At 38.3% G+C, this 26,748-nt stretch overlaps 6 protein-coding genes across 9 annotated transcripts in view; 4 read left to right on the top strand and 2 right to left on the bottom strand.

Annotated features, from left to right (window-relative positions):
- Positions 1-2,526: 2,526 nt before the first annotated feature.
- On the top strand, positions 2,527-5,756 carry LOC112463337 (estrogen sulfotransferase). The gene is made up of 5 exons (XM_025029697.1): positions 2,527-2,911; positions 3,333-3,628; positions 3,709-3,835; positions 4,726-4,820; positions 5,216-5,756. The coding sequence occupies exons 1-5, from the start codon at positions 2,704-2,706 to the stop codon at positions 5,531-5,533; spliced, it is 1,044 nt and encodes a 347-aa protein (XP_024885465.1). The 5' UTR covers positions 2,527-2,703; the 3' UTR covers positions 5,534-5,756.
- Positions 5,757-7,776: 2,020 nt separating this feature from the next.
- On the top strand, positions 7,777-10,826 carry LOC112463283 (dynein regulatory complex subunit 3-like). The gene is made up of 9 exons (XM_025029592.1): positions 7,777-7,954; positions 8,527-8,810; positions 9,053-9,225; positions 9,315-9,472; positions 9,543-9,735; positions 9,887-10,091; positions 10,179-10,427; positions 10,494-10,570; positions 10,674-10,826. Exons 1-9 carry the CDS (start codon positions 7,777-7,779, stop codon positions 10,819-10,821), a joined length of 1,665 nt encoding a protein of 554 aa, XP_024885360.1. The 3' UTR covers positions 10,822-10,826.
- An 89-nt stretch (positions 10,827-10,915) lies between these two features.
- LOC112463272 (enoyl-CoA delta isomerase 1, mitochondrial-like) lies at positions 10,916-12,950 on the bottom strand. Of its 2 annotated transcripts, none has more exons than XM_025029570.1 (6): positions 12,847-12,950; positions 12,081-12,226; positions 11,730-12,001; positions 11,471-11,649; positions 11,263-11,384; positions 10,916-11,195 (listed from the first exon to the last, which is right to left on the bottom strand). In XM_025029570.1, exons 2-6 carry the CDS (start codon positions 12,181-12,183, stop codon positions 11,026-11,028), a joined length of 846 nt encoding a protein of 281 aa, XP_024885338.1. In that variant the 5' UTR covers positions 12,184-12,226; positions 12,847-12,950; the 3' UTR covers positions 10,916-11,025. The 2 variants fall into 2 exon arrangements, with proteins under 2 accessions (XP_024885338.1, XP_024885348.1); XM_025029580.1 differs by lacking the exon at positions 12,847-12,950 and adding an exon at positions 12,605-12,707.
- A 124-nt stretch (positions 12,951-13,074) lies between these two features.
- Positions 13,075-24,315, top strand: LOC112463267 (F-actin-uncapping protein LRRC16A). Its single transcript, XM_025029556.1, is given in 23 exon segments — positions 13,075-13,345; positions 13,629-13,726; positions 13,830-13,880; positions 13,960-14,153; positions 14,364-14,598; positions 14,601-14,872; positions 14,951-15,045; positions 15,200-15,241; positions 15,530-15,717; positions 15,817-15,894; positions 15,985-16,318; positions 16,452-16,848; positions 16,927-17,245; positions 17,323-17,436; positions 17,563-17,768; positions 17,851-17,938; positions 18,296-18,517; positions 18,822-18,963; positions 19,028-19,277; positions 19,438-20,156; positions 20,330-20,569; positions 20,770-20,834; positions 21,174-24,315. Coding segments are annotated over 23 exon segments (4,503 nt in total). The 5' UTR covers positions 13,075-13,308; the 3' UTR covers positions 21,291-24,315.
- A 789-nt stretch (positions 24,316-25,104) lies between these two features.
- On the top strand, positions 25,105-26,178 carry LOC112463444 (uncharacterized protein C20orf24 homolog). The gene is made up of 4 exons (XM_025029860.1): positions 25,105-25,391; positions 25,500-25,603; positions 25,709-25,838; positions 25,934-26,178. Exons 1-4 carry the CDS (start codon positions 25,293-25,295, stop codon positions 25,973-25,975), a joined length of 375 nt encoding a protein of 124 aa, XP_024885628.1. The 5' UTR covers positions 25,105-25,292; the 3' UTR covers positions 25,976-26,178.
- Positions 25,933-26,748, bottom strand: part of LOC112463424 (EKC/KEOPS complex subunit Tp53rk) — a 1,933-nt gene continuing 1,117 nt past the window's right edge. For 2 of the 3 annotated variants that reach the window (XM_025029849.1, XM_025029843.1), the window contains exon 3: positions 25,933-26,620. In XM_025029849.1, coding sequence (XP_024885617.1) covers positions 26,373-26,620 — 248 coding nt within the window. In that variant the 3' untranslated portion in view covers positions 25,933-26,372. Of the gene's footprint in view, positions 26,624-26,748 lie in introns of all 3 variants that reach the window. The other variant, XM_025029837.1, reaches the window with a different exon arrangement.

The following is a 26,748-nucleotide window of genomic DNA, read 5'->3' as shown; positions in this document are numbered from 1 at the left end:
TGTTTGTTATAATAATTATATTATAAATCGCTATTATAAATAGAAGTATTAGTATAAGAATTTAAAATATTTACTGTACATAAATACAAAAACATTTGTATTTTTTTGTAGGCTACAAACATATTCTACCTATAATTTCATATTTCTTATTGTTACTTTACTTTGTCTTAAGTATATTTAATAATACATACACACATATATATGTATACATTAGAAGTACAAAACTTTTTACAAAAATTGGTAATGTAAATAAGCTGTTGCAGAATATAAAATTTGTATAATTTTTTCTCCAAGGCAAAATAATTAATACAAAACACACAGAATAATTTTTATTACAGCATGTGATCTCTTATTTATATTGATCTCTACCCTAAAAAAATAACTTATAAAGTCCGTTAATTACTATTATACAATATGGAATTTTTTAGCTCTTAGATGAAAAAATGTTCCAAGTTCTAAGAAATAAAATTTTTAAAAATCTAATGTTTTAATTTTGAACGTTCTGTATAGTAGCTTAAGAATTTTATTAAAAATTATGACTAAAATTGATAAATGAATAAAACAAATCTAATAACAATTCTTATAAAACAAAACTGTAAAACTGCCATCCTATATTTCGGGGTCTTATATGTATCTCACATTTATATATAACTAGACGTTTTTTTTAATATATCAAAAACAGCATAAAACTTTGAATAGAAGATTCAAAATTCTACAAATTATATTAAAAATAGCCTACAAATTTAATGGAAATATATTTAAAAATGGAAAAAATCTATAATAAATTATCACTCATACGTGAGTAACGTTACGTAATTTTTTTTAAATTAGAAAAACTAACTTTTTTGACATGTTTTCTTGAATCAAACATAACATATATCATCAACCTATTTATTTATCATCAACCTTGGTGGCGTGTGTGACCCATGGTGCCCCGAATACACTTAATATAGAAAACGGTGAAACGCGCGTAATCAAAAAAATTATTAATACATGATTATCTGTAGTGCAGTAAAATAACAAAAGATGCTAGAAAGTTACACCTACTTTTAAGTACGTGTATATTTTACTACAAAAACACTATTGAAACGTTTCTAAATGGTTAAAAAGTTATTTACGCATCACGAAAACCATTTGTGTCACGTGCGTTTCAAGACTACGGACTTTGATGACTGCCACCTATAGATACGAAGTATGGGCAACGAAATAACTGTCACATGATACTAGTTGAATCAACCTAAACATTCTGGATTACCTTAAACAGTCAATGATCCATGGTACCCCGTGGCTCATGGTGTCCCGGTCTCCCCTAAATATAAATGTAAATGTAAAGTATGCCATTTCAGTGACTTTTCACTGATTTGGATTTAGAGAGTGCGCATTACATGACTGAGTCAAGTTTTTCTTTCTGTATATGTTGAACCTCTGCAGAAGTTGATAATAAAAAATAATTAGAAAGAAATAATTCGTAGAAACGTATACGGAAAGAAAAACTCGACTAAGTCATGTAATGCGCACTCTCTAAATCTAAATCAGTAAAAAGTCACTGAAATGGCATACTTTACATTTATATTTACATTTACACTGATATCAGTGAATAATCACTGAATATGCGTTCAGTGCTAAAAAAATATGCAGTTACATAAAAATCCGATCTCTATAATAGTTATTATATACAGAGGGTATAATGGGATCTATGGGACGTACTTTAGGGGGAGATAGGTCTCACTAAGAGAATTAAGTTTTGTTAAGAAACCCGTGTTCTTTGACGCTGAGGAGCGTATCTTCGTTTAGAACATCTGTGAGATAGTCAATCGGTCGTACGACAGTGGTGCAAAGCGCCCTTCAAAAATTTCCGTAATTATTATTTTACATTATTTCTATCTAATATTCTTGAAATATACTTCCGACATCTTAAACAATTTATTAAATTTAAGAAATGTGAAATATAAGAATTGATTTTCTTCTAAACGCCTCTTGATTGAGATTAGCAAGATCCCAAGCAAAACCGTTATGATGAGGTCAAAGTGACGTTAAAGTGATTTTTAAGCGATGAATAAAGTCGTGATAACGTCATTATGAGTTTTATCATGTTCTACCTAGAATCGTTACGTTTTTTAGGAAGGAAGAAGAAAATACGGTAATTTGGAGAAAGTTATGGAGAAAGTTATGAAGAAAGTTATGACCGATTGACCTAAATTCTTGTAATCATATATGAATACATTATTTAAATATAAATAAATTATTTTATATAAATAAATTATTTTAAATATATTTAAATAATGTATTCCATTTAAATGTCTACGAAATTACAGATTCTGCTCGATTTCTGTCGACAATCTACTATCAGATTATCAACAAACTCTACGGACAAAACACGAGTTTAATGTAAACGTAGATAATTTGTTGCGATTAATATCTGAGCAAATAATCTACTACCAAACTGAGAAACATCAAGTGACCGTGAAATAATGAGAAGCCATTGAGAATTTGGAGAAGCCGCCGGTGGAAGAGGAAAGTCCCCCACACCGCATCAATTCACGCGCGAAGTTCTCATTCGGAGATTTGCTCGCGCGTGTCAAGCTGGTGATCATCGAGGCTCTCCGTTTCTTATAACTGATCGCGACTGCAAATCATAACAATCAGCTAACTGTCGAGTTTTGAACGATCGACGATCAATTGGGAAAGGAATGAGTGACGAAGATGGCCCGAGAACCTCCGAAATACGAGCGTCTGCCGGAAGAGAAGACGAGGGAGATGCTGAAGCTGTTTAAGGGCGAGAGGACTGGCTTTGTGCTCGTTGGTCCAAAGAAATACTTTTTCCCGTTTAGATATGTTGAACAGGGTGCCGGCTTCTATAATTTCGAAGCCAGGCCGGATGATACGTGGATTTTGTCACATCCCAGATCAGGTCAGTATATTGATTGCCAATAGTGATTTCTTGACACGTAGATATTTCTAGCGTGAAAATTAATATTCTATAGACGCGAACGATAAAACATGAAGATTTAAATTACAGAAAAACATTACGAAGATATTCAAATTTAATCGGGCTTATTTTTTATTTAACGTCCTAACTTTTTAGGCGTCTTTTAATTAACGTTCTAACTATTTTTCAAACGTTTTATCCTAATTTTCTTCAAAATCATTTAATTAATTCTTCAACTTTTTAAAAATTATTTTTAAATGTTTTTTAATTAAATCTACGCTAATGTATTCTATTTATTTCAATCTTTTAGAATTTCATTTTGAATCGTTCTAATGAGCGAAAAGATAAATTGCCTTTTTTGAAACGCGATAAAAGAAATTGTTGCTACTTTTGTTATTTTTAGGAACTACTGTGACGTCGGAGCTTATCTGGCTGTTGGCTAACAATTTGAACTTTGACTTGGCAAGAAAGCGTCTACTTACAGAGAGGTTTCCATTTCTTGAATTTAGTATGTTTAATCATCCGGAAGTTACTCGTGAATTTTTGTCAATGAATAAGGAGAACATTGCGAAGCAAGAGCTATGTCTGGAGATAGCCAAGCCCGGTTACGAAGTTATTGCCAAAATGCCGTCGCCTAGATTCATAAAGAGCCACTTTCCTTTCAGCATGCTTCCTGGACTTTTAGATGTTGGTTGCAAGGTAATAACTGAATGTAGAAAATTGAGGAATTTATTAGTATAATAAATGTCTTTATGACTTTGCGACGTTTTTTTCGAAAGGTCGTCTACGTTGCTCGCAATCCGAAAGACGTTGCAATCTCTTGGTATCATCTTAATTGTGCCATAAAGACTCAAGGATATATCGGAGATTTTGCCACCTTTTGGAATTACTTTCAAAATAGTTTGAGTAAGTAAAAAATGTTTAGAGGAAGCAATAAGTGTTTTTCATTTCTCTCTGTGTCTTATCATAGATATTTGTATTATTAACACTTCTACGGATGCCGAAACTTTTCCTGTAAGTCTTGTCTAGGCGATTGATTTGTTATACATAATAAGCATTCTTAAGGAGTTAATATATAAATATGAAGCAAGAGATAAAAAAATTTATAGCAGAATCAATGTTAAAATCACAAATAAATTTTTTTTTTTTTAATTTAAACGAAAATTAATATAATAGAGGTTTTAGAAATAGTTGAATATGAATATGAAGTTGAAAATTTAAAATGCCGAATTCACGCACAATATAGCAAAAATTTGAACACTAAAATTCTAGTAAATTTAACAAAGAAAAGACTTTAAAATAAAAAACTTAAGAAAAAAAATTCAAAATTATATTCTTGCGCTAGAACATTAATTTCAACGATGACTCCTGATTTATGCAGTTAGAACTTGTTGCCTCTTAACAACGTTCTGACCAATTTATACAGCAACTAATATACAAATGAGTAAAACACATTATGTATCTACTTTCCTTTCGTCAAATTTTATTATAATCTTATGAACAAAATTACGTACAATTAAAAGAAAGGAAAAAAGTATTAGTCTCCAAATTCGAATAGCTTCATCTTGCAAACTATTCGGAATGACGCATGTCTGAGTAAATCTTTTTTTTAGAATGACCTATATATTATGACTTCTAAAAAAAATCATTGATCTCTCCTTCTGAGGCATTTTGTATATCTGTTTATATTTTTGACCAAAAAATGCATTTGCTTTATATTTATTTCTTTAGGAGAGGGGGGGGAAAGAAGGTAAAAATTCTTAATATAATTTGTTCTTTACAATTTGTTCTTCAAGCTCCCTGGAGTCCATATTGGGCACATTTAAAAGAGGCCTGGGCCTTGAGAAATAACAAAAATCTCTTGTTCATGTTTTACGAGGAGATGACACACGTAAGTATTTTATTTTTGTTCTCAATGTACCAAATATACATTTTTAACACATATTCAATATAATATTTTATGAAATAATCTCTTTATTTTAATTTTTAAAAGTGATACGTTGTATGAAATAAACTCTTCTGTTTTTCTTTTTTTATTCTTTCTTATCTTAACCATTTAGTGCATACAATGTTAAAAAAATGTTTTATGATATACTGTAACATATTTTAAATAATGAAAATAATATGATTATAATTCATCTTTTTACTTCAAATATTTAAATTTCAAACTGAACTCATATATATTAATTAAATAATAACTTTTTTTGTTAAATAATTAACACCCTGTTGCTTGCTTTTTGACTTTTATATGAGAATGTAAAGAAAATTGAGTTAAACGTTTTCTAGGATTTTCCGAAAGCAATTAAGAAAGTAGCGAAATTTCTGAATAAGACATACACTGACGAAGAAGTTAGCAAGGTTGTCGATTATCTGGACATTAAAAATTTCCGGAACAATCCGATGGTCAACTATTCTGAGTTGAAAGCTTGTGGGATCATCGCCGAGGAAAGTTTCGTGAGAAAAGGAGGCACCAATTGGAAAAATATATTTACTGCGGAAATAAATGCGAAGGCAGACAAATGGATCGAAGAAAATCTCATAGATACCGATTTGCGTTTCCCATTTTTCAACAATAAAAGCAACAAAATAAATAATAACAATTAAAAAGTTGTCAAAAAATCAAAAAGATTTTAATCTCTAAATAAAGTTTAATTATTTAATGAATGTACATATTTTACGCATTTAATAAGAGGAATTTAATCGAAATAATTACACACAGAGGGCTTATAAGAGTTAATAGATATTGATAGTGTCAACTATGTACAGAATACTGATGTTACATATTGTTCAAATAAAAAATAAGCAATATAATAAACGTTACTGTCATTAATTAAAAACCTTTTTAGCAAAATATAATCGACAGATATACCATTTAGATAAAGCTATAATTTTCTAATAGGCTACGCAAACACATCACAATAAGAGTGATGAATATTTCATAAATTTTATTTATTAAATATCTACAACATAAAAAATGTTTGAATAACTTACTTTGTTCTTTTTTTGTTTATTACTTACGCCAGGTTTTTATGCTTTATTATGGTTTGAAGTTCGTCCTAGTGTCCGTCTACAATAGGTGTTTTAAGCCCTAAGCCTTAAGAAATTGTTCAATCAAGAAAAGTTGAATTTGAGAAGAATAATTGACTGTGATTGGTCAATTTCTTAAGGTTTAGGGCTTAAAACACCTGTTGTAGATGGGAACTTAAGCGACTTAGAATTTGCGCGAAATCACAATAGAATTGTGTGTGTATATAATTTAATGTATATATAATTTATCAAATTTTTCTTCTTTTTCGGCACTGTATAGCTCAAGATCAAGCCATGGCCTTCTAAAGTTCGGCCTGTATAAAATCCGAGGCCTCCCTTCTGGTTTCTTAGAGAATTTAGAGATACACTCTCGGCGGGTTGCCATTAACCCTTCCGAGAGGTGGCGATCAAATAAAAACCGACAATTTTCGGTCGGATTTGAACTCGGATCTTCAGCTCATTAAAAAAAAACCAGAGCCAATATTCTAAAACCATCCATAGTTTCGTGAATTGTCGGCATAAAAGTATTCGAAACCACTCTTACATCAAGGGCAACAAAACCATTGTTGACCAGTGTTATAAGTACCTGACGTCTGTCTGTCTGTCTATTTGTCTTACCGCGAACTACTCATTCGTTAATGAACCGTTAATGAACTAAATTTAAAAAGTTGTATATGAAACAGGGGTAGAATTTTCCGGGGTGTGCTATAAAGTGTATAATTTTTTGTTACCGATTTTTTGGAAGCCGGTACTGAAATTGTTCCAATTTTTCGGGAATTAATTGACCGAATCTTAAAGAATTATACATATATGAAATAGAGGTAGAAAAAGAACTGAAAAATGTAATAGAATTAGAAAAATTGCTAATAATGAAAGGGTTTCCGATTTTTGTTTAAAAAATGTACGTGATTGCTCAATTTGCGAAAATTTTGAGATATGAAGCTAAATTTTTTTTATTGATAATTTTTATGGAAGATTTTTCGTTACCGATTTTTTGGAAACCGGTTAAATTATATACACATCATGTCTGTCTGTATGGTAATTTAGAATTTAGACCATCAAAAAATTACTTTTAAGAGACACGGTAATATCTCGCGCCAAATCCACGCACAGCACAGTTTGAGTGGAACGGCAACGGCGACGAAGTGGTTTTATTTATGCGGACCGCTCATTGTCAGATAAACGATGCTCACATTTTCATCAAATGATAATAATGAAAGAGGCAATAAGAGCCAGGCGCTGTAATTATGCGCAATACTGGGTATGATTGTGGGCCGCTCCTTCAAGGGTATTCTACTCGTCAAAATAAACAATTAAATCAGTTCACATAAACGTATATCTAAAAATGCATCGTTTTTACGTTAAAGTCATACTTAAGTCGAAACTTAAGACAATTACAAAGCTTATTATTTTATTTCTAACAATACAAAACAGTAGGAAATAAAAGTGAAATAATATTTCGCCCATTTTTTTAAAGTGATTTTTTCACCCTTTTACAAACACCCGATGAAGTTGCGAATTTTATTGAACTCGTTTTCAATACACCGACGACAATTTGTTTTAGATGTACCCAAAAATATAAGGACACCTGAGAACCACTACTGGTGAACCATCCTTTAAACACGTGCGAAAAACTCAGCCCGCCTCATTACCGTTGCGCGGGCAACGCAAACAATTTCTAATGGAAGATGTCGACGGTGAGATTGCCTGGAACCAGCCGATTTGTTAAAGAAGAGGAAGAATCTCAAACGAATTCTGGATTCGGAGTTAGGCTGCGAAGTTAGGCTGTTTGCGAGCTTGAAATCGAGGTGTGAAACGGGATGCACAGGGTGGATACGGTCAGCGCGTTGCGCGAAGCCACGGAGCCTGGCGTGATAACGCGCAGCTTGCTCCTTTCTCTGGCGATCGAGCAGGGACCGAAGAAAGAAGGCGGCCGCCTGTTTCTTCAAGACGGAATCGAGCTGGATAAATTGCAAGAGATTCGCATCGAGTTCCTCAGTAGGCAGCAGCCGTGCGCACGTATCGCTATAAATAATGTTGAGAATAATATATCGACAAGCCGATTTCAGTAACAAATTAAATTGCGATATTCATAGTCCGATTTTATATTTAAAATTGTCTTAACCCTTTGAGGCCACATGGAGTGGCGGCCACCCCAGTGTGGCCGGGGCATATTAAAAAAAGAGGTGTGGCTTTGGAGGGTCAAGTATAGTCTCGAAGTATATTACACGATCATCTCGTAGTAAAGTCTCGGGACCACTTAATGAGAGACACATACATATTATATAAAACAATCTTAAGTAGAAAATTTAATTATAAATACTGTATTAAATATCAATTTAATAATATAAAATTGCATTTCCACTTTATGACATAAGACTATGTTTCAAGACTGAATAGTAATCGATGTGTAGTTCAAGAGCACAAAGGTGAAATAAAACTCGCAAGAATTAGATGTAAGATGACCGAGAACATCGATATCTATTTATTATGTATTGCCCGCACATCGCTATAGTTACTCGATAATTTGATTTTAATATTCTAATTTTTCTCCATATATCACGTCGCAGAGATCTTAAACATCGATCACCTCTGGCTGTTGAAAAACTTGGTCAAACTGTCGCTGTCTCACAATGTTATCGAGAGAATCGAGAACCTGGATGAGCTCTGTCACCTGAGAGAACTGGACCTCTCGTTTAATCGTATTAAGATTATGGAAAACTTGAACAATTTACGTCAACTGGAGATTCTGCTTCTGCACAGCAACGAGATCTCGATCGTTCAGGGTATAAACAACTTGAGGAAGTTGACCATTTTAAACATCGGTAAAAATAGGATCGACGACTGGAATCACGTAAATATGATTAAATGTCTCGCATCTTCTTCTTGCGCTTTTTTGGTATTCATAATTCAATCTTGTATTTAAAATCGTCTCAAGTAATCTGATCTTAAATAATTTTTTTGAAGATCCCATTCGGTCAATGTGATAACTCTGGCATCTCAAGATCGTAATTTTAAGATAATCTTAAATGTATAATTTGAATTATTATAAATAATCACTTTTATAAACTCATTCATAAAGTTTTATTTATGCAGGTTGTATATCTACGTGGCTTCAAGTCGCTCAAAAGTTTGAACATGTGCGACAATCCTTGCACGGAGACGGACGGATACTTGGACTATCTGTTTGCATTTGTGCCTCAGTTAATTTATTATCAATACAGAATGATATCCGAGAGTCAGCGTCAATCCGCTATCGATAAACATTAGTGATTAAATTTAAACATAGTAAAGCGAAGAAAAATCCTTCAAATATTTTGCATTGTAAATGAATAATTATGACGTTTCATTTCCGTAGTCGTGTAATCAGCAATCTCGAAGAAAACGAGGCAAAGATGCGAACGGAATTGGCGCTGCAACGAGAATTCGAAGACAAGATCGCATTGCTGTCTGCGTCGTACGTGGAGCACCTTGATGGAGATTACCTGTTTCAACAAATGTTCTCTCCCGATGAAGGTAGATTTATATCTCGTTTCTTCCTGCTGTCTATACATACAATTTATTTAAAATGCATCGACGCGAGCAGCAGGCAAAACGTTGTCCACGATAAACGAAAATACGCAGAGCGCATTCGAGGAGTACAAAACGTCGTTCATTGCAATATGCCACGAATTATACGAGCTGGGTTTACGAGAGAACGATAAGAGAACAGAGGACATAAGATTGCTTGAAGCTGCTGTTAACGAAGGCAAGGAAAATACGCAAAATGAAGCGAGAAGGTAAAAGAAATAACAATTTATATCAAATAAGAGTCTATACTTTTAAAACTGTGATTACTTATTTTGACCATCGCAATCTATTTCTATTATTATTATGTGTAACGGCTGTATCATTTAATATGTAACTTCCTTCTTTGCTTTACCGTATAAGAATCGTGGATGACGTACTCGAGAAAAGGACAAAGATATTTGCGAATATAAAAAATGTGATAGAAGCTTTGGTAGAAAAGCAGGAAGAAGAGGCCGAGAACGCGGCCGCGAAAGCAAGGGAATTATTCAATGAATTCGATGATTTATTGTCCAAGGCGCGAAATCAATTAATGTCTAAAGAAATGATATTGCATGATCAAATGGAGGTACGCGTATGACATTAATGATTTATAAAAAATAAACGTAAAATAAATCGGATTTGGAAGAGCGACTTTGTTCTTTGTCAAAAAAAGGATATAAACGAGGTGTTCAGGATTAATATGACAGACATGGTCGAGTCGTTCCTAGAAACCGCGCGAGGACAATTTTCCCTGTTACGAAACGCGGAGATTAAATATAACAATGTTATAAACGAGTTAGTTTCACGTTATCTAAGCGGTTTTGAGGACGAGGCACACATACCATCACATCTTAAGGATCTGTGCTGCGACAAGGATACTTTGGCCACCACTCTTGCCGCTTCGCACGATATACACTTACGGGTAAACAATAAAAGTTTGAAATTGTTAAAATAAATAGCAATGATAATTGACAAGCATAATCTACAGGTGATAGACGATCGAAAGAAGCGCATGATAAATCGACTCGACAATTGGCTCAAAGACTACATCGATCAGTTAATCACGTAAGTAACTATCATTTTAATAGAGAAATTTTATAGGAAAGTTGTCATAAACAGAAAAATTCATAGAAAAATGTTAATTATTGTCATCCCTTGTATTCAACAGGGATGAGAATACAAGGAATCGTCAGCAAATATTGGAAATATCGCATTTTTTTGAATTTCAACAGCAACAACTTAATTCGTTAAGCTTGCCACAACAGTTAGATTTGGAGGACATTGACCTAGGCGATGACGGTATATTGGAAAATTAATGATTAATCTGTTATAACGTTTTCTTGCCTTTTTTCACGGTACGGAATAAAATTCAGGAAATAGAGTGAAGTGAGTGTCACATTTGTTAACACATAGTATGAAAATATATATTGTGATATAAAAGATAATATATATATATATATAAAATATACAAACTTTTGATGTATAAGTATAAAACGGAATATAGTCTCTTATCGAGATATCTATTGCTTCTGCTTCTGCTTCAAATGTTCAACATAAAGTTTGAGACCAGCTTGTACTTTCGGTGATTGTGTATAGCTCACGAATTGGTTGGTGTCAGCGTCCTTATTGTTTTTCAGCCACTGAATCACGTCGTTTCGTAACTCCAACTTGGTTACAGCCCTGCCCAAACCTTTATCGATAACGATATGTGATTAGTGCATCAATGCAAAATGTATATAATAGTACGGTATTCTTACCTGGTATATTATTGTAAAATAATATATAATTTTTGCACTTTTCAATCGCTTCCGTTTTATCTTTAGCCAGCTCATCCACGAGTCCGAGCTCCAACGCTTTCTCAGGTTTAAATAGAGATCCTCTGAAATGCAACAGTTATATGATATAAGATCTTGTCGCGTATTTATTAAACACATTACGTACATATTTATTAAATATCTTACGTACCTTAAAAGTGCTATCTCGGCTTGTCGATAGCCTATCACCGAGATATACGAATCTCTGAACCATTTTGGAGCGACAATACCCAATTGCGTTTCGTTCAATCCTATGGTATGTTTACCTTCAACCATAACTCTGTATTCCGAAGAGATTGCTAACAGACAACCTCCGGCAGGACTGGCGCCCTGTGCAGAAAGAAGCATCCCATTAAATATTGAGCAGAGACATGCTAGACGTATACAGTAACACTTGAAAGGCTCTGTACATTGATAGCAGTAGCGATCGGTATAGTCAGGCCGTAAATAGTCAACCAAGTGTCTTGTAACATTTGCCAGAAATCAGTGAGTTTCTGTTTATCAGTCGTACACATCTCCATGATGTCCAGTCCCGCCGAGAATACGGTTGGCAAGGACGACGTCAATATGACACCTTTACTGCGGCTGTTTTGAGCCTCTACTAAAGCTGCGTTCAATTCACTTAACAGCTCTGTGTTCAAACTGTTGACAGGTTTTCTTGCCATAGATATAATCTCGATCCCTGTTCAATCATCGAGTGAAATGAAATTCGAGAGAAACGGCTGTATGATAGAAGTTGATCAAAACTGCAGCATTCTTACCTGTATCATTGTCCCGTGTCGTTTCAATGTACTTCGAACCTGTAGCGTAAGATCTTCTGAGACACGCTTGCCCTCCAGCGATCAGCGCCTTTAAAATAGTCATAGTTACGAAGTCTTCTTCGAGTACGGAGTGTAGACGATGGACTCTGCAACATGTAAAATAAACAGAATAATGATCTTCGTCACATTTGCAAGTAAGCTGAATGACAATGTAACCCCTGAGAAGTTAAATAATAGATAAATAGAGAAATCGTTATAAGCTAAGCTATGTATGTAAGGTCAACTGTCAAAATACAAGCAAAGCAAGGATATATTGGTTTAAAGGTTCTGGTTTACTAACAATAGGATTAAATTATTGTTGCTGAAGAATAAGACTAAGTACAGTTGAAACGTTCAATTGCCATTAATATATTGTTGTTAACAAACTATTTTATTTGATTAAATTAAATTAATATCCTTGTTTTGGCTATCGACCTCTTCTCACATAATAACAGATTGATAATAAAACTAAATTAAATGCGAACAATTAATCGTGCAAAAATCGGCAAGCTGAGCTATTAATTATCTCTTTCTGCAAGTCACGTCACAAGTTGACAAAATAATGTTTTTGACAATCGGAGAGCTCTGACATTATCGACTGTCTTTGGAATCATTCGTCACGGAGCGTAACGTGGACATATATTTAACGCAGTTCTTTCATCCACAGCTTAAAATGATCACAGTTCACTTATAGTTTACAATTTTGCAGACGATTCACGATACATACGTGTATTTCCTTCTGAATTGTTGGATTATCCACGTGTCGGTCCCAGAGTCCAGACTCCAGACACTTTCTAGCTATAGAGGTTGCTCCGTTTTCGCCGCTGCGGAGTGTTTCCCGTCCCGAGGAGAGGGCGTAACGTACCGGCTCCGCAAGCCGGTGGCGATCGTCGGTAGGGTCGCCGGCGCTCCGGAGCTCGCGGCCATCGTCGCCGATCATCGCCGATCATCGGTGACCGTCGTCGCAGGCCAATCGCGGACAGGTGCCAACATGGCCGCTACTGTGCTGCCTGCTCGTCTTCTCGTGACATCGCCCTTTGTCCCGACGGTGCACTCCTAGATCGGTGAGGAGCGAGAATAAGCAACCGGGAGAGAAGGAGAGAAGGAGGGAAACAAAAAAAGAGAGAGAGAGAGACGACGGCACCTTAGATGGGACGGCGAACTTCAATGGAAGACTTCAGCTAGCAAAATGTCAACCCGGTCGCAGCTCACGAAGGATTTAAACGGTTCGTTCTCTCACTACTACGTCGCCTGGTGTTTACGTCCGCTCGTCGAGCTGTCATCCGCGCGCGATCGCTCGCCCGTCGTCGGCCGAGCGCCGATCTCGCCCGCCTCTCGACGCGTCCCGCGTCGTTTCGCGTGAGATTTCTCGTGATTAATCAGCCCGTCGTTCCTTCACGCAGTAAAAAGGCACGACCGGCCAGTAGAATCTTCGTGCCACTTTCCGTCCGGCGTCCCGTTAGCTTGTGCGTTAAGAGTACGGTTATGTGAATGATTCATTACTTGCAGAATCGGTGAAAGCGCTACTTGGCAAGCATGTGAAGATACTGCTGAAGAATGTGGTGAAGTTGGAAACGAAGCAGGATAAACAGGAGAATCGTGTTCTCGTGAGTAATCGCTTTCTCCGCCTCTCTCTCTTTCCTTGTTTCTCTCCCTCGTCACTGTTTGCGTTAAAAAGCTTAATTGATTCTTTCTTGTTCTCCCTTCAAGGTGTTTTCGCCATGTCGCCTCTTTCTCTTATCGGCCAAAGTACCCACAAGAGTAAGTTCAGTTCGTCCGCAATCACCAAACTCCCTCGTCTTGTTTGTTATACGGCATTTAAATTTTATTCCGCTCGTAGATCGACTGCCATTTTCACTACCTAGAAATAACGGCCATAGAGTCGAGGAGGGCAAATCAGCTATGTTTGACCGTCGGAGAGCGATACTACAATTTTACTACGAACAGCGTCGGCGGGGATACCACGGAGGTGGACGCTATGATAGAGGCCTTACACACGGCGATTCGAAATATCTTTCCTACTGTACCGTTAAAGTACGTTCCGCTTTTGTTTTGTAACTCAGAACTGTTCTCATTCGTAAGATCCGACTTGGGCTGCGGTCCACTTGACGATACAAATACTTTGGAGCGTTCTTCTTCTCCTTCTTTCTTCATTGAAAGAAAAGAGAAGAGGAATCCTTCGAAGCATTTATAGCGTCAAGTGGACCGCAGCCTTGATCGCGTATTTCGAATTGTTATTTTCAGTTACATTATACGAAAAATAGAGGTAATACCAGCTAGCAGACTGCAGAGTATACGAGGGAGCGAGTTAGCTAGGAGCACAGAAGCCACAAGACACACTGGGCCCTGCGGCGGCTTCTCCACTCAGTATGCTTGCATGTGTGACTTGCACGGTGTACCGTACAGGGAGGAAGTGGCCTGGGTGAGATTAATGGCATCCTTTCCGAAACTTGCTCTAACAATGCATGAAATTGTCCGCCACAAAAATCTTATTCAGAGATATACGAATTTCAGGACGTCGATACAATATACCTTTCGCACGACACCAGGGAGCTGAATTTGAGAGACTTTGATCATTTGGATCAGAAGGACTTGGTGCCAATTATCTCGGCCTTGGAGTATAACACTTGGTTCACGAAATTAAGAGCGTCCCATCTCAAGCTGAATCACGAGCCCCTAGAGAGACTGTTGCACGTTATGCGAAGATCCTTGTCCATTCAGGAGCTTTATTTGGACAATCTCGGGATTAAGTGGTAATGGCTTATCAGCAATTAGCTTTGAAACACAGAGAAAGTATTTAACGCATACTTATAACGTACTTGGTTTTAAAGGGATTTTGCTCACAAGCTGTCGTTAGCCCTGATTTCTAACGCTAACACGATGCTGCAAACGATAGATCTGTCGCACAATATGATCGAGGACAAAGGTATATTAATTTATTTCAATGATTTATTCAGTGTCCCTTTCGTATTTGAAATCTTCATCTGCACTACAACCCGTTAAAGCAATCTCCATTTTCCAACTGTTAACCATAAATGTCAAAAGTGTCCTGAATAGATTTTTTTTTATATTTTTTGTAGGAGCCTCTAGCTTGTGTGGGATAATAGCCAAGTTAATGCAAGGTGTGCCAATAACCATGTATCTTAATTATTCCTAGTAATTATACTAATATATATATATATATACTTTTTTTTCTCTAAATATATGCACTTTTATTTTATATATTTTTTAGAGAAACTTTCAGTATTTATCCCTTTAGTTTCTTTTTTTATTTTGAATAATGTAATGTTCTACATTTGATTGACATAAGCGTCGCATTAATATATAAAATAGTATTGATCGCTGCAAGCAAACGCTTCCATTATTTTTATTATTTATGCACCTTTCTAAGTTTGTGACATATTTTTAAGGTGGTACTCATCTCAGCGGTCCTATCGGCAAGTTGCCTAAAGGTTTACAAAAGTTGAATTTGGCCCACTGTGGATTGACCGGGAAAGGTATAAGCCAAATAGCGCATGCATTAAGCTTGAACAGAAGCATGCCGACTAGTTTGCGATATCTGAATCTTTCGGAGAACACCTTGAAAGACGATGTCAATGTAAGTTCGTAATGGAATTGCAGACTGATCTCGGCGATAAGTTGCAAGAGACCTTTCAATCGCGATTAAAATCCTAATTTGTCTATTTAATGATTGCAGAATTTGTGCAATTTCTTGGCGCAACCTAATAGTTTAACACACCTAGATCTTAGCGGTACAGATACGACTTTAGAATGTGTAAGTAGCTAATTCTATCTTTGAATAGTAACTTCTGCAATCGGCCACTCGACCGATACACTTAACATTGTTTTTTACGATTTGATTTAGTTATTCGGAGCATTATTACGGGGTTGTGCAACTAATCTAGTCCATCTGAACGTTGCCCGGAATTCTTTTTCGAGCAAGAAGACCAAAGAAATACCTCCGAGTTTTAAGCAATTTTTCACGGCGACTCTCTCGTTGAAGTACTTAAATATATCTTCGTGCAAATTACCATTGGAGGCATTGAAACACCTGCTACTCGGTCTGGCGTGCAACGAAAGTACAGTTGGCCTAGAGCTTGACATGAGCGGAAACAATCTGGGTTCCATGGGCGCGCATGTTCTGGAATCGTGCATTCACGGAGTTCGGTGTATAGCGTCGTTGGATATATCGGACAGCAGTACGTACAGTTTGAGGCAATATTATTTATCCGAGATCGAAAGGAGGGATCGAGTTGTGTAAAAGTATTTCAGTCAGTTTCCTTAAATCTGTCTCAAGCAGAATAGATATGGAATCGATGTTTTTGTTCGCAGACATGGACGTCGATTTGGCGCAAGTTGTGACGGCGGTGGGCAAGAACAAATCGATAAAGCAGCTATACATGGGACGTAATACCGCCAGTATGAAGAGCAAGCACATAGCCGTCGTGATGGACGCCCTGGTACAAATGCTTCAGGAGGACGACTGCGTCCTTCAGGCGTTGCATCTACCTGACTCACGATTAAAGGGCGACCTCTACAACCTGATCAACGCTCTTGGCAGCAACACGTGTCTCCACACCCTGGACATTAGCGGTAATCAGATAGGTGATCCCGGCGCGAGACTGCTGGCGAAGGCGTTGCAGATCAATAATCATTTACGGACTATTATATACGACAAGAACAACATCACGTTACAAGGCTACGCGGACATCGTTCACGCTCTAGAGAAGTATGCACGCGTGTGTACACGTAGCTCGGAAATAAAAGGGAAATGCGATAGATTCACAAAATAATTTTACTCTTGCAGAAACTGTAGCGTACGGCATATGCCGTTCCCGATTTACGATCTGCAACCTTGTATGAAAACCTCCGCGGAGAAAACGGAGCAGTTAGCCAAGAAGATACAAGATCTGCTGCAGAGAAACGTCACGCCGTGCAAATACAGCCACGGGCAGGCATTCAGGTTGCAACAGGGATTTCTGTTGAGCTCCACGCAGCAAATGGTCGACAGACTCGTCGTACAAACCCAGGACACCATCAAGGCCCTCGCGGCGGAGAGCTGCGACGCTAATAACGATATCAATTATGCGACCGGGCTTATACAAGACGCGGATAATTCTAAACAGGTGCGACTAATGGAAATTTCAATTGAGGATCAGCCTCGATTGAAGACGTTGAAGTATTCATGTTACGTCTTTTGCAGCTACTGCCAAGATTACACGAAGTGCTTCAAAGACGTGACGAGAATAATCCAATCGAGTTAAAGCTGCACGATATGGCGAACGAACTTCACAAAGTTATAACGGTATATCTGCAGGTATGTGTGCGTCTAATGGATTTTTACAGTTGCTTTCCTACTGGTTTAAATCGCAAGTCTGGAGTAGTCATTATTTTCCTGAGCGATACGACTATGTATAATGTGAGAAATTTACGATTGATGCAGGATTCTTTGGACGCGATGATAAAATGCGCGAATGAGCAATGTCCTACTATACTTTCGCAAACGGTGATCAGGGGCGATGAGAGTGAACCGATCGCGGTGCAAGACGATCTTCGTAATACCTGCAAGGAGAAAAATCAAATCAATAACGAATTCATACACACCACTGTTACCGAACAAGCTGGCGCAGATATTGTTAATAGAGTCAAGTAAGAATTTTAGAATAATCTCGATATAAACGTATCACGATTTGTTTTCATAATAATTTTAATTCTTTTCTCCCTTTTTCAGTGAACTCAATTTAGCAGTTGCGGCGCATATATCTGACAGAATCACAGACGAGGTAATCGAGTCTTTATCAAGAAGTTATAAAACTTTGGTAAGTTTAAAAAAAATCTTAATATCATAGAATATATCATATATCGTCGATCCTAAAAAAAAAACTATCCACAATTAATATTAATGCAAAAGATCAGCTCGGAAATCTAATTTTAAACAGAGAAATTAGTTCTTAAATTTGAATAATGTTTTCCATTGATATTAATATAATTTATCAACTCACAAAAACTTATAGCTTACACCCTGAATAAAATTTGAAACTTGACAAATAGATATGAATCTCTAAACGAGTAAATTATTATTATTTTTGGAAACATGTTTAAAATCGATCTTTCCGTGTTAACGATACTTCGATACTCTTATAATGATACGGACTAATGTAACAAAATACTTCCAGATTGGCGATGATAGCCGAACACGAAGCAGCACACCAGATGTTTTACGACCTAGCGCCGGCTCGATGAGCAGCGGAAGCGTGATAGGCGTGACTAGCGCGAGCGGTGTCTCCATGAGTTTAGCTCCTGGCAGAGCCAGCCTCGCGTCCGAAGAAGATTGTCCGCCGGAGACATGCTCGCTGGCAGATTCCATTGGTCAGTGCGTCAGCGATCAATCACCGATGGTAAGAATTTCGAATCCTTTAACATCTTAATGTTCGAACAATTGGACAGTTATTTAAACGTATAAAGCGCATACGTTTTACCATATATAAATATTTCCTCCTGAATTTGCTTGCAGCTAAAATATACATTATTTTCATTTACACGCTTACATAGAAATTGGATTATCTTAATCTGGTAGGTATTGCAAATATGTATGTATGGAAATGCAAACAGTTGTATATAAAATATTCCACGAATTATGATATGAATGATCATCGTATACGAATATTCGATTTTGCGTTAATTTGACATTTTTTTATTTAGGCGACGCCACATCTGTCGAACAAGCGTAAAAGTCTGCACGGAAGGAAATTGAGGCCCAAGTCCGTGGTGGATTCGGTAGAAGGCTTATCCGCTGATGATATACCGGATCTCTTGCCGTCATTGCCGAAGAATCAAGCGGAAGGTTCGTATTCATTACTCTATCGTAAATTCGTCAGATTGCAAAATATGATTGGTGTTTTTTGCAGCTATCTCAGAAACCGAGCACTCATTGACCGAGTCGTTAGATTCCGTCTCGGAATTGCCCAACACCGTGGGTCAGCAGTTGCAGCATCTGGTCAAGTCTAGACCGCGCAGAACGAAAACGCGAGCGCCTACGAGACCGATGTTGAGACCTGATCAACCGATCGACGGTCTCGCTCTGGGTGAGGGTCTTGACGTGTTTTTCCGACCTACTACACCTACCACGCCTTTGATATCGCCTACGAGCGACGACAGGTAAATATAATATTCTACTTTTTGTATTTTCACACAAAATATTCAATTTTTGGCGGAGTACACTTTTCCTCTCTTCAGTTTTTTTTCTATTATTTGTCAATGTATGTGACTAAAACCTTTTTTTTACCTTTTTTTTTACATTACCTATTGTAATTTACAGCTCTCTACATACCTTCCCAACGGATGGCAGTCCTAATCTATCGCTGACGAGCCACAAGAGCATTCCACCCGACATGGAAAAGAAGCACAACTGCAATTCGCCGATGTTAAAGACGCTTTTAGAGCCCGCTCCACGCTCGCGATCCAGCGACAACTTGGAAAAATTTTCCCCCCTCGTCGGTAGAAGATCACAAGGTGATTCTCCGCTTACCGCGTCACCGCTCGCCCGAAGAAACACCACGGACAGTGCTCAGGCCCACGAGAGATCGAAAGGCGAGGCTTTCGCGAAGGAGACTTGTAGCAGCCCCGCCGGGAACGACGCGAGCGATGATTCTAAGCGCAGCACGCTGACAAACGTGTCCAGCATGAGCCCGCGCGGCTCGCACGACATCGACGACACCTTCGGAGCGAGCACGTCGGAGAAGGACCAGGAGAATCGTAAGAGTGCCGTGAAGAAGTCCACAACCGACGCGGATAAGTCTTCCTCGTCCGTCAAGCTACGGTCGACCGGTCACGATCTGAGAAGTCCGATAAACAGTAACAGCAGTGGCACCAAGGGCACATCCGACTCGGCCAAGTCTCCTGTATTGAAACCGTTGAAGAGTAGCGGGTCTACGAGCGACGGGAAGAGCAACGGCTCGCTTATGAAAAATAAGCCCACCCCACCGGCGACGGCGCCTAAACCGCGACCGTGGAGCATGGCTACTGATCGAAAATCCGGTAAGACACATTCAGAATTAGCTCTTTGACGAAAGATGTGACACAATTGTTCATAGAGAATCTCGAGAAAACATTTAATATGCAAAACTCCATAAGAAAGCTAATTTAATAAGGAAAAAAGATAACGGGAAACTTATGGTGAATGAAAAACCTGACTTTACTTAATTTTCCAGGAGAATTTAGTCTGTTGAGCGACGGCTCTAGTCCGAACACCTCGGCCGGCAACACGCCCGATTCCGGTGACGCGCTCGACGAGTCGACCGACAGCGGTGTCAGCGGGCCGGCTTCCTTGCCGCCGACGTTATCGGCGAGCAGCACCGCGAGCTCGTTGAGCAACACGAGCGTGGAGAAGAGATCGGTGAGGGAATTGGCGGCGAGCCTGAACAAGAGCAAGACGGACAGGAAGGAGAACGGTATGTACCGTTCGTCCTGGTATATTCTCGCTTCTCTGTGTCGCATGGTTAATTTCTTAGTTGACTCGCCGTACACACATTTCTCGATCCTAGGCGTCGTCGATGCGCGCATCCTTACGCTCCTTAATATAGCACTAAAAAAAAACACGCATGTATATGTCCTTTAATGTACAAGCCACGCCCGTTACCTATTATTTTAGAGCATGCCACACCTGCAGCATGGCGGTCGCTACTCCAACGTTCTGTCGACCGAGCAGATGCCAAGGTATATTTTATTTACTTTTTTCTTGTGAAGTCCTTTTGTCACAGTTGAAATACGTGTTTTTGCTGATAACCGCTCGTGTTACTACTGTACCATAGCTCCAAGTTGGGCAGAATGCAATCTTGTTATTAATTAATCGCCAAAGTAATCACAAAAGTAATGGATCATTGTTGCCCAACATTGACGTAAACTCTTTACATGCGTATGGCTTTATTAATATCGTGTAATATTATTTTCTAGTTAATTCGTCCCACATAATGTGAGCTAAATAATTACGATTATGCGGCTAACGTTTCGTTAGAATTTTATATAAGAGCTATATTGTATTGTGTTGCTTCGCAGGCAACGGAAGTGCCGAAAATGGTTGAGGAGAGTCGCCTCAGCTTTAAGCTTCGTCGCACTTCATTCCTGCGCGATTCAAACTTCAATTACAACAACAACGACGTGGTCGACGTTTGACGTCGCGCACGGACGGATGGTCAGCGTTGCGCCGTAAGGAGCACTTTCTTCCGTATGCTGATGCCGGGATAATCTGGCACGCGAGATTGCAACAGTACTTTTCGTCTTCGTGCCATAGAAAGTCTTTTATCGTGTATATAAATATACATATATACATATATATACGTCTCGACCGGTTTTAACATTAGAGACAGGGTACTGAAGGTTTTTACAGCAACTCAAGTACTGTGTTCTGCTGTTAAAGTGGCATTAGAGAATCTCATACTAGTTTTATATGACGCCGCGTATTTACACGCGACCGTAAATTTCGACTTATTGTTAGTCGTACTCATCCGTATTGTCCGTATACGCTTTACCAATACATTTCATGTACGAAGACCAATTAATTTTAACCGTACGTTTCGATCTTTTTTTTTTTTTTATTAAGATACTTGACACTTCCAGTGAGATTAAGTCCCATTCCGTCGGATTCTTAGCGAGCGATATATTACGATGCCACGTGAAGATATTAAACGAGAGTGTTTTACTCTTTGAGGATTCGTTTTATTATGTACATACATACATTATATATTGTTTGTCTACGCATTTCAACAGCGAGAATGTCTAGAATAGACAAGACACATTTCGTAGCCAGATAGGCGTCTTCACTTTTGATAAGACGTTAAGGGTAGCGGAAACTGAAATAGGATAACACATTGCGAGTGTCTTCCAAGATCGTGTAACAAGTTGCAACAAAGATAACGTCCGTTATAATATGTTTCGTCAAATGCGATATGTCTTTAATCTGTGATTAATTTGTAGAAATGAGATTCAGTTTAGTTGAAGTTCCTGTCACACGATAATACGTTTTACTGTCTATAGATAAGTGTGCTAGCAGATGAATCCTTCCGCTTGATAAATTCTAAAAATGGCAGCTTTTATTATATTTATTACTTATATTTATGTGCAGCTAATAGTTTCTTTATCGGACGATGGAGTTGATCGCGCGTAAAACGAGAACTTATCTTTACAACAGATAGATTGAATTCATTTTGCCGCACAAGTTGGTATCCACTATTTTACGGAGATATTCTAAATTGAATCTCAACTTCTAGCAACGTGATACTTTTCTGAAATTGTTTTACTGCGGAAATTGAAATTGTAATCGAATGAAGCGTTAACAATCATTGTGAACGTAAAATTTATCACGGGAAATTCGTACGCGCCAACCAATGGGCGCGTTTTTAACGTTGTAGACAGAGGATGTAGAATTCTAGATATATCTCGTCGTTCAATTGAATAGGACTAACAATACAAGATTATTTATCGAGGTACCTTGCGCTGCGAATTTTTCAGATTCGAATGAATCTTTTTTTGTAATGAAAACGTTCTTTATAGGCATTAGATCAGTACGGAATTATATAATCGTATCGAAGACGTACTTGCCCTTTTATATAGCGACAAACGCGTGTACATATATATGTAAAAAAAAAAGACTTATGTATAATAATAAGGCCCGTGGGGGAGAATCCCACGATTCTTGTCGATCGAAGCGAAGTAACGCGGGAAAAGGATCGAAACGTCTCTTGTGAATTTTTTTACCGCTTAACCATCATCACGTAACATTGATATTGATCCCTTATACGATGGATACATAGGACATGTGATCGTTGCATCTTATCATGATATTATATCCATTAACAATGGAGAGCGTTTTCTCCCTAACGTTAAGCGAACGAGTATTAAGGTATCGTGTTAATAAAAATTATTGTACGCGTGTGTGTGTGGCGCGCGCGCGCGTGCGTGCGTATGTATGAGCGTGCAGGACGTATTTAGGTTGTAAGACCGATAAAAGGCGCGTAAGAAAGATGCGAATTGTTCAACCTACACGCGCGAGACGCGCGTGAGATCGTAGATATATAATTGCGGATCTATATAAGACACCTTTAAAAGGAAAGAGAAAACATCGGTCCTAAAGCGTACCTCTTTTTAAACTTAACACTTGGCGGATTCCGCGAGGGGGGACTCGCGCCCTCGAATTTGCATGGTCTACTAGAATAAACGTAAGAAAGTCTCGTATTAATACTTAATCGATCCGAGGGATAGACACTCCACTCGTAAGGTCGTCTTTGCGATATTTACTTTTAGGCACGCGTTGTCGGCCAGGTTTATCGGACTTGCCCCCCTAGGGGGTGGGATATTTTTAAACGCAGTCTCGTGTATTCGACTAAAAACTTACACACTATAACGCATCTTTTTCCGCGTTACGAGCGACTTTTGTATGCGGCGTACACGCACCGTCTTACATGTCGACCGCGAGAGAGAGAGAGAGAGAGAGAGAAATCGAGCGTCGTCGCGTCGTGAAACGACTCTGCCGACCACTGTGCCAAAACGTCTTGTTATACAGCGATTATACAGCACGTCTTTTGTACGATTAGAGGAGAAACTCGTTCCACCCTTGCCACCGGCTGTCGTCCGCCGCGTCGTCGTCGTCGTCGTTTGTAATCGCGTACACTTAAATTTGGTACGATTCCACGATACTGTACATAATCGAGGATTCAGCCAGTAATCTCTCATTCCATGGCGTTACTTACTAGAACCGGGGTCGCGTTAATCTCATTCGGTGTATATGTGTGTATATAATACATATTTATGGAGGGACACACACATATGGATGTATAAAGGGAGCGAAGGAAAGTGATGCAGGTGCGTGTGCGTGACGTGTGTAATGTAGCGTGTGATATATCGTATTTAAATCTTCCCCCGATACACACACATTCCCCCCGTATGCATTACACGACATTATACATACATCTTCTATATATATACATACGAGCGCGAGAAAGAAATGAGGTAAAGATATATGCGAGACGAAATATATTGTGAATATTAATATCTTCGACGTCATTGCGCCCGCTCGAACGGGAATCGAGCGATCCCCCAGCGATGTTAACATTTGCAATCTATTTTGCCGGACAGCTTGATAGAAGCGCGACACATAATCCGTTAATAATGAATAAAATAAAGACTCGTAACCACACATGTATAGAGACTCGAGTGACTTTCATTTCCCACTCGCTTATAGAATCTGTCTTCTTTCCAGATCCAAAACGCACATGTAGCTGGTACAAAGATTACAGCAGTTATTTATTATAGTAATAAATTGTAGTAATAAATATAGGACAAAGGTATCACGTATTTAAAATAAGAATTATGTAGTAGATAATAATAACAATAAAATGGATAGTTCGTGATGTGGCCGAAAGCGACTAATATATAGCACAAAAGAATGCTCCTATTAACAAATTTATTAATAAGAATGATATTAATTATTTATTAATGTAATCATTTTTAAATAACAATCGTAGTATTAAGAAATAATTATATATTAATAAATTATTTTAAAAATTAATTTAATTAGTTAATAAGAACGATATTAGTTATTTATTAAATTATTTTTAAATAACAACAATCACAGTACTAATAAATAATTAATAATATTTTATTAAGAAATTTACAAATAGGAACATCCTTTTACGGTATTTACGCTATAATATTAATTGCTTTATATGCTTTTTTAATTGCTTCATGCTATTTATTATTGCTTGCTAATGTTATTAATAATAACAATTTGATAAACGGGATCACATTCAGCAATCAAAAAAAATTACAAAAAAAAAATAATTACCCTCGTTCTTATGCTCGAAAAAATACTTTTTGTTGAACAATGAAATCAGAGTACTCTCTTTTTCTATCTTTCTCGCGCGCACTCGCTCGCCGTGGTCTCAGTGGTCTCACCACTCGTTACTAATTGGAGGCGACAAGAAAGGTGGGGTGTGGGGTCGGTGGGAGCTGGGAGCACTGGGAGCAGGTGGAGGAGTGCGGAATACCCTCGCCCCGGGATAGCCGGATACACGTTGTAGCAGGCCAGGCTCTCCCCGCGCGCTGACGCGACGATGCTCGTGTAAATCGGCGTAGTTCGAGATCGTGATTCACGTAGTTGAGATCGCGAGCCTTCCGAGAATGTCGCGCACGAGGACGGAGAGGAACGGGAACGGGGCCAAGTGCGAGGTTAGCGTGTGGACACGTGCGATCACCGCCAACTCCGAGTGGCCGGACAAGGTAAACATAACCCTCGCGCGCCGCGGTGACCCGTGCCCGATAAGGGGATACAGGGAATAATCTCCCCGACCTGACGCCTCTACATTTTTTCCTCTTCCTTTGTCGCAGGAGGAATTTCTCGACGTGATATACTGGGCAAGACAGGCAATTGGTATTATCGTCGGTATAGGATGGGGCCTTATACCACTAAAAGGTTTTATAGCTCTGTTGTTGTAAGTAGAGACTCCAGTTGGGTTCCTTATCATCGCCTTTTAACAATCAGCTTGTAAATATCGTAGATGTTACTCATGCGTGTCCTCACCACGTTTGTGTTTCAGATTTGTAGTAGTCAATGCGGGAATTACATATTTATACTTTAGCAGTTTCCAACAAATCGATGAGGAAGAGTACGGTGGTATGTGGGAGTTGACGAAAGAGGGATTCATGACCTCGTTCGCTGGTTTTCTGGTGAGCGCAGCAGAATCAATGTTTCTCTCAATGGATCTTTATTTCCTTTCTCTCTCTCTCGCCCTTTCATACTGTACTTTGTTATTTGTTAACAGGTGACCTGGATCATCATATATTCGGGATTGCATTTTGACTGATTTGTAAGACAACACCATGGATAAAGAGCAATAGCTTTTCCACGCGGATTCATCGCTGCTGCCAAATTTATTATACGTATGCAATAGTCATTCCCTCGCAATAGATATATCGTTGTATACTTGACTTCTCGTATACTGTTACATGATATTGTTACATACAAATATGATTTATCTGTATAAAGAAGACCTTCTTACCTTCTCAAGTTTTACGTATCTTAATTCTAACCACTCGAATGGCGATCAAACTTACACATATTTCGTTCTCGGTCACGTGTGTATCTATTTACAATTTTCATTTAATCATACATACAAAACTCGGCGTCTCGTAATGCTATAAAAAATACATTTGTACGCTTCGTATCTTCTTCAGGACAGAATAATCTTCGCTTCCGCTGCTTTAGCCTACCATCAAGCGCTTACGTCCACGCTCTTGTACCTGCTTGTACCTAGCGAGCACTTGCTCGCATTGGTTCTTGTTCTGATAATGCTGTTGATAGTGATGAAAGATACGGGAGAACAACGTCGGCACCTCGGAATGCGCGCTGAGCAGCGATCGCTCGAGAACGTACAGATCGACGGCCTTGTCCTCCAGCGTGGAATCCACTCGGGCCAGTCCGAAGTCTATCATTACGAACTGTGTCTCAGCTGCTGAAGGAATGATGATATTAGGATCATTAGGAATGATATAGGCTGCGGTCCACTTGACGCTACAAATGCTTCGAAGCGTTCTTCTCTTTCTTTCTTCATTGGAAGAAAGGAGAAGAGGAATGCTT

This window comes from Temnothorax curvispinosus, unplaced genomic scaffold (genome assembly GCF_003070985.1).
Source record: "Temnothorax curvispinosus isolate PA1 unplaced genomic scaffold, ASM307098v1 QBEX01001427.1, whole genome shotgun sequence".
Lineage (NCBI taxonomy): Eukaryota > Metazoa > Arthropoda > Insecta > Hymenoptera > Formicidae > Temnothorax > Temnothorax curvispinosus.
Note: the sequence above shows the minus strand (reverse complement) of the source record. Positions and strands in the feature narration are given on the sequence as shown.

What these genes read in the sequence shown, in the direction of transcription:
- LOC112463337 (XM_025029697.1), top strand. Translation starts at nt 2,704, where the DNA reads ATGGCCCGAGAACCTCCGAAATACGAGCGTCTGCCGGAAGAGAAGACG. An exon ending in TTTGTCACATCCCAGATCAG is followed by an intron (nt 2,912 to 3,332) that starts GTCAGTATATTG and finishes TGTTATTTTTAG; the next exon opens with GAACTACTGTGACGTCGGAG. An exon ending in TTTACGAGGAGATGACACAC is followed by an intron (nt 4,821 to 5,215) that starts GTAAGTATTTTA and finishes AACGTTTTCTAG; the next exon opens with GATTTTCCGAAAGCAATTAA.
- LOC112463272 (XM_025029570.1), bottom strand. Translation starts at nt 12,183, where the DNA reads ATGACTATTTTAAAGGCGCTGATCGCTGGAGGGCAAGCGTGTCTCAGA. An exon ending in CGATCGCTACTGCTATCAAT is followed by an intron (nt 11,650 to 11,729) that starts GTACAGAGCCTT and finishes CTTTCTGCACAG; the next exon opens with GGCGCCAGTCCTGCCGGAGG. An exon ending in ATTTTACAATAATATACCAG is followed by an intron (nt 11,196 to 11,262) that starts GTAAGAATACCG and finishes TTATCGATAAAG; the next exon opens with GTTTGGGCAGGGCTGTAACC.
- LOC112463444 (XM_025029860.1), top strand. Translation starts at nt 25,293, where the DNA reads ATGTCGCGCACGAGGACGGAGAGGAACGGGAACGGGGCCAAGTGCGAG. An exon ending in ACTCCGAGTGGCCGGACAAG is followed by an intron (nt 25,392 to 25,499) that starts GTAAACATAACC and finishes CCTTTGTCGCAG; the next exon opens with GAGGAATTTCTCGACGTGAT. An exon ending in CCTCGTTCGCTGGTTTTCTG is followed by an intron (nt 25,839 to 25,933) that starts GTGAGCGCAGCA and finishes ATTTGTTAACAG; the next exon opens with GTGACCTGGATCATCATATA.
- LOC112463283 (XM_025029592.1), top strand. Translation starts at nt 7,777, where the DNA reads ATGCACAGGGTGGATACGGTCAGCGCGTTGCGCGAAGCCACGGAGCCT. An exon ending in AATGTTCTCTCCCGATGAAG is followed by an intron (nt 9,473 to 9,542) that starts GTAGATTTATAT and finishes CGACGCGAGCAG; the next exon opens with CAGGCAAAACGTTGTCCACG. An exon ending in TACATCGATCAGTTAATCAC is followed by an intron (nt 10,571 to 10,673) that starts GTAAGTAACTAT and finishes TGTATTCAACAG; the next exon opens with GGATGAGAATACAAGGAATC.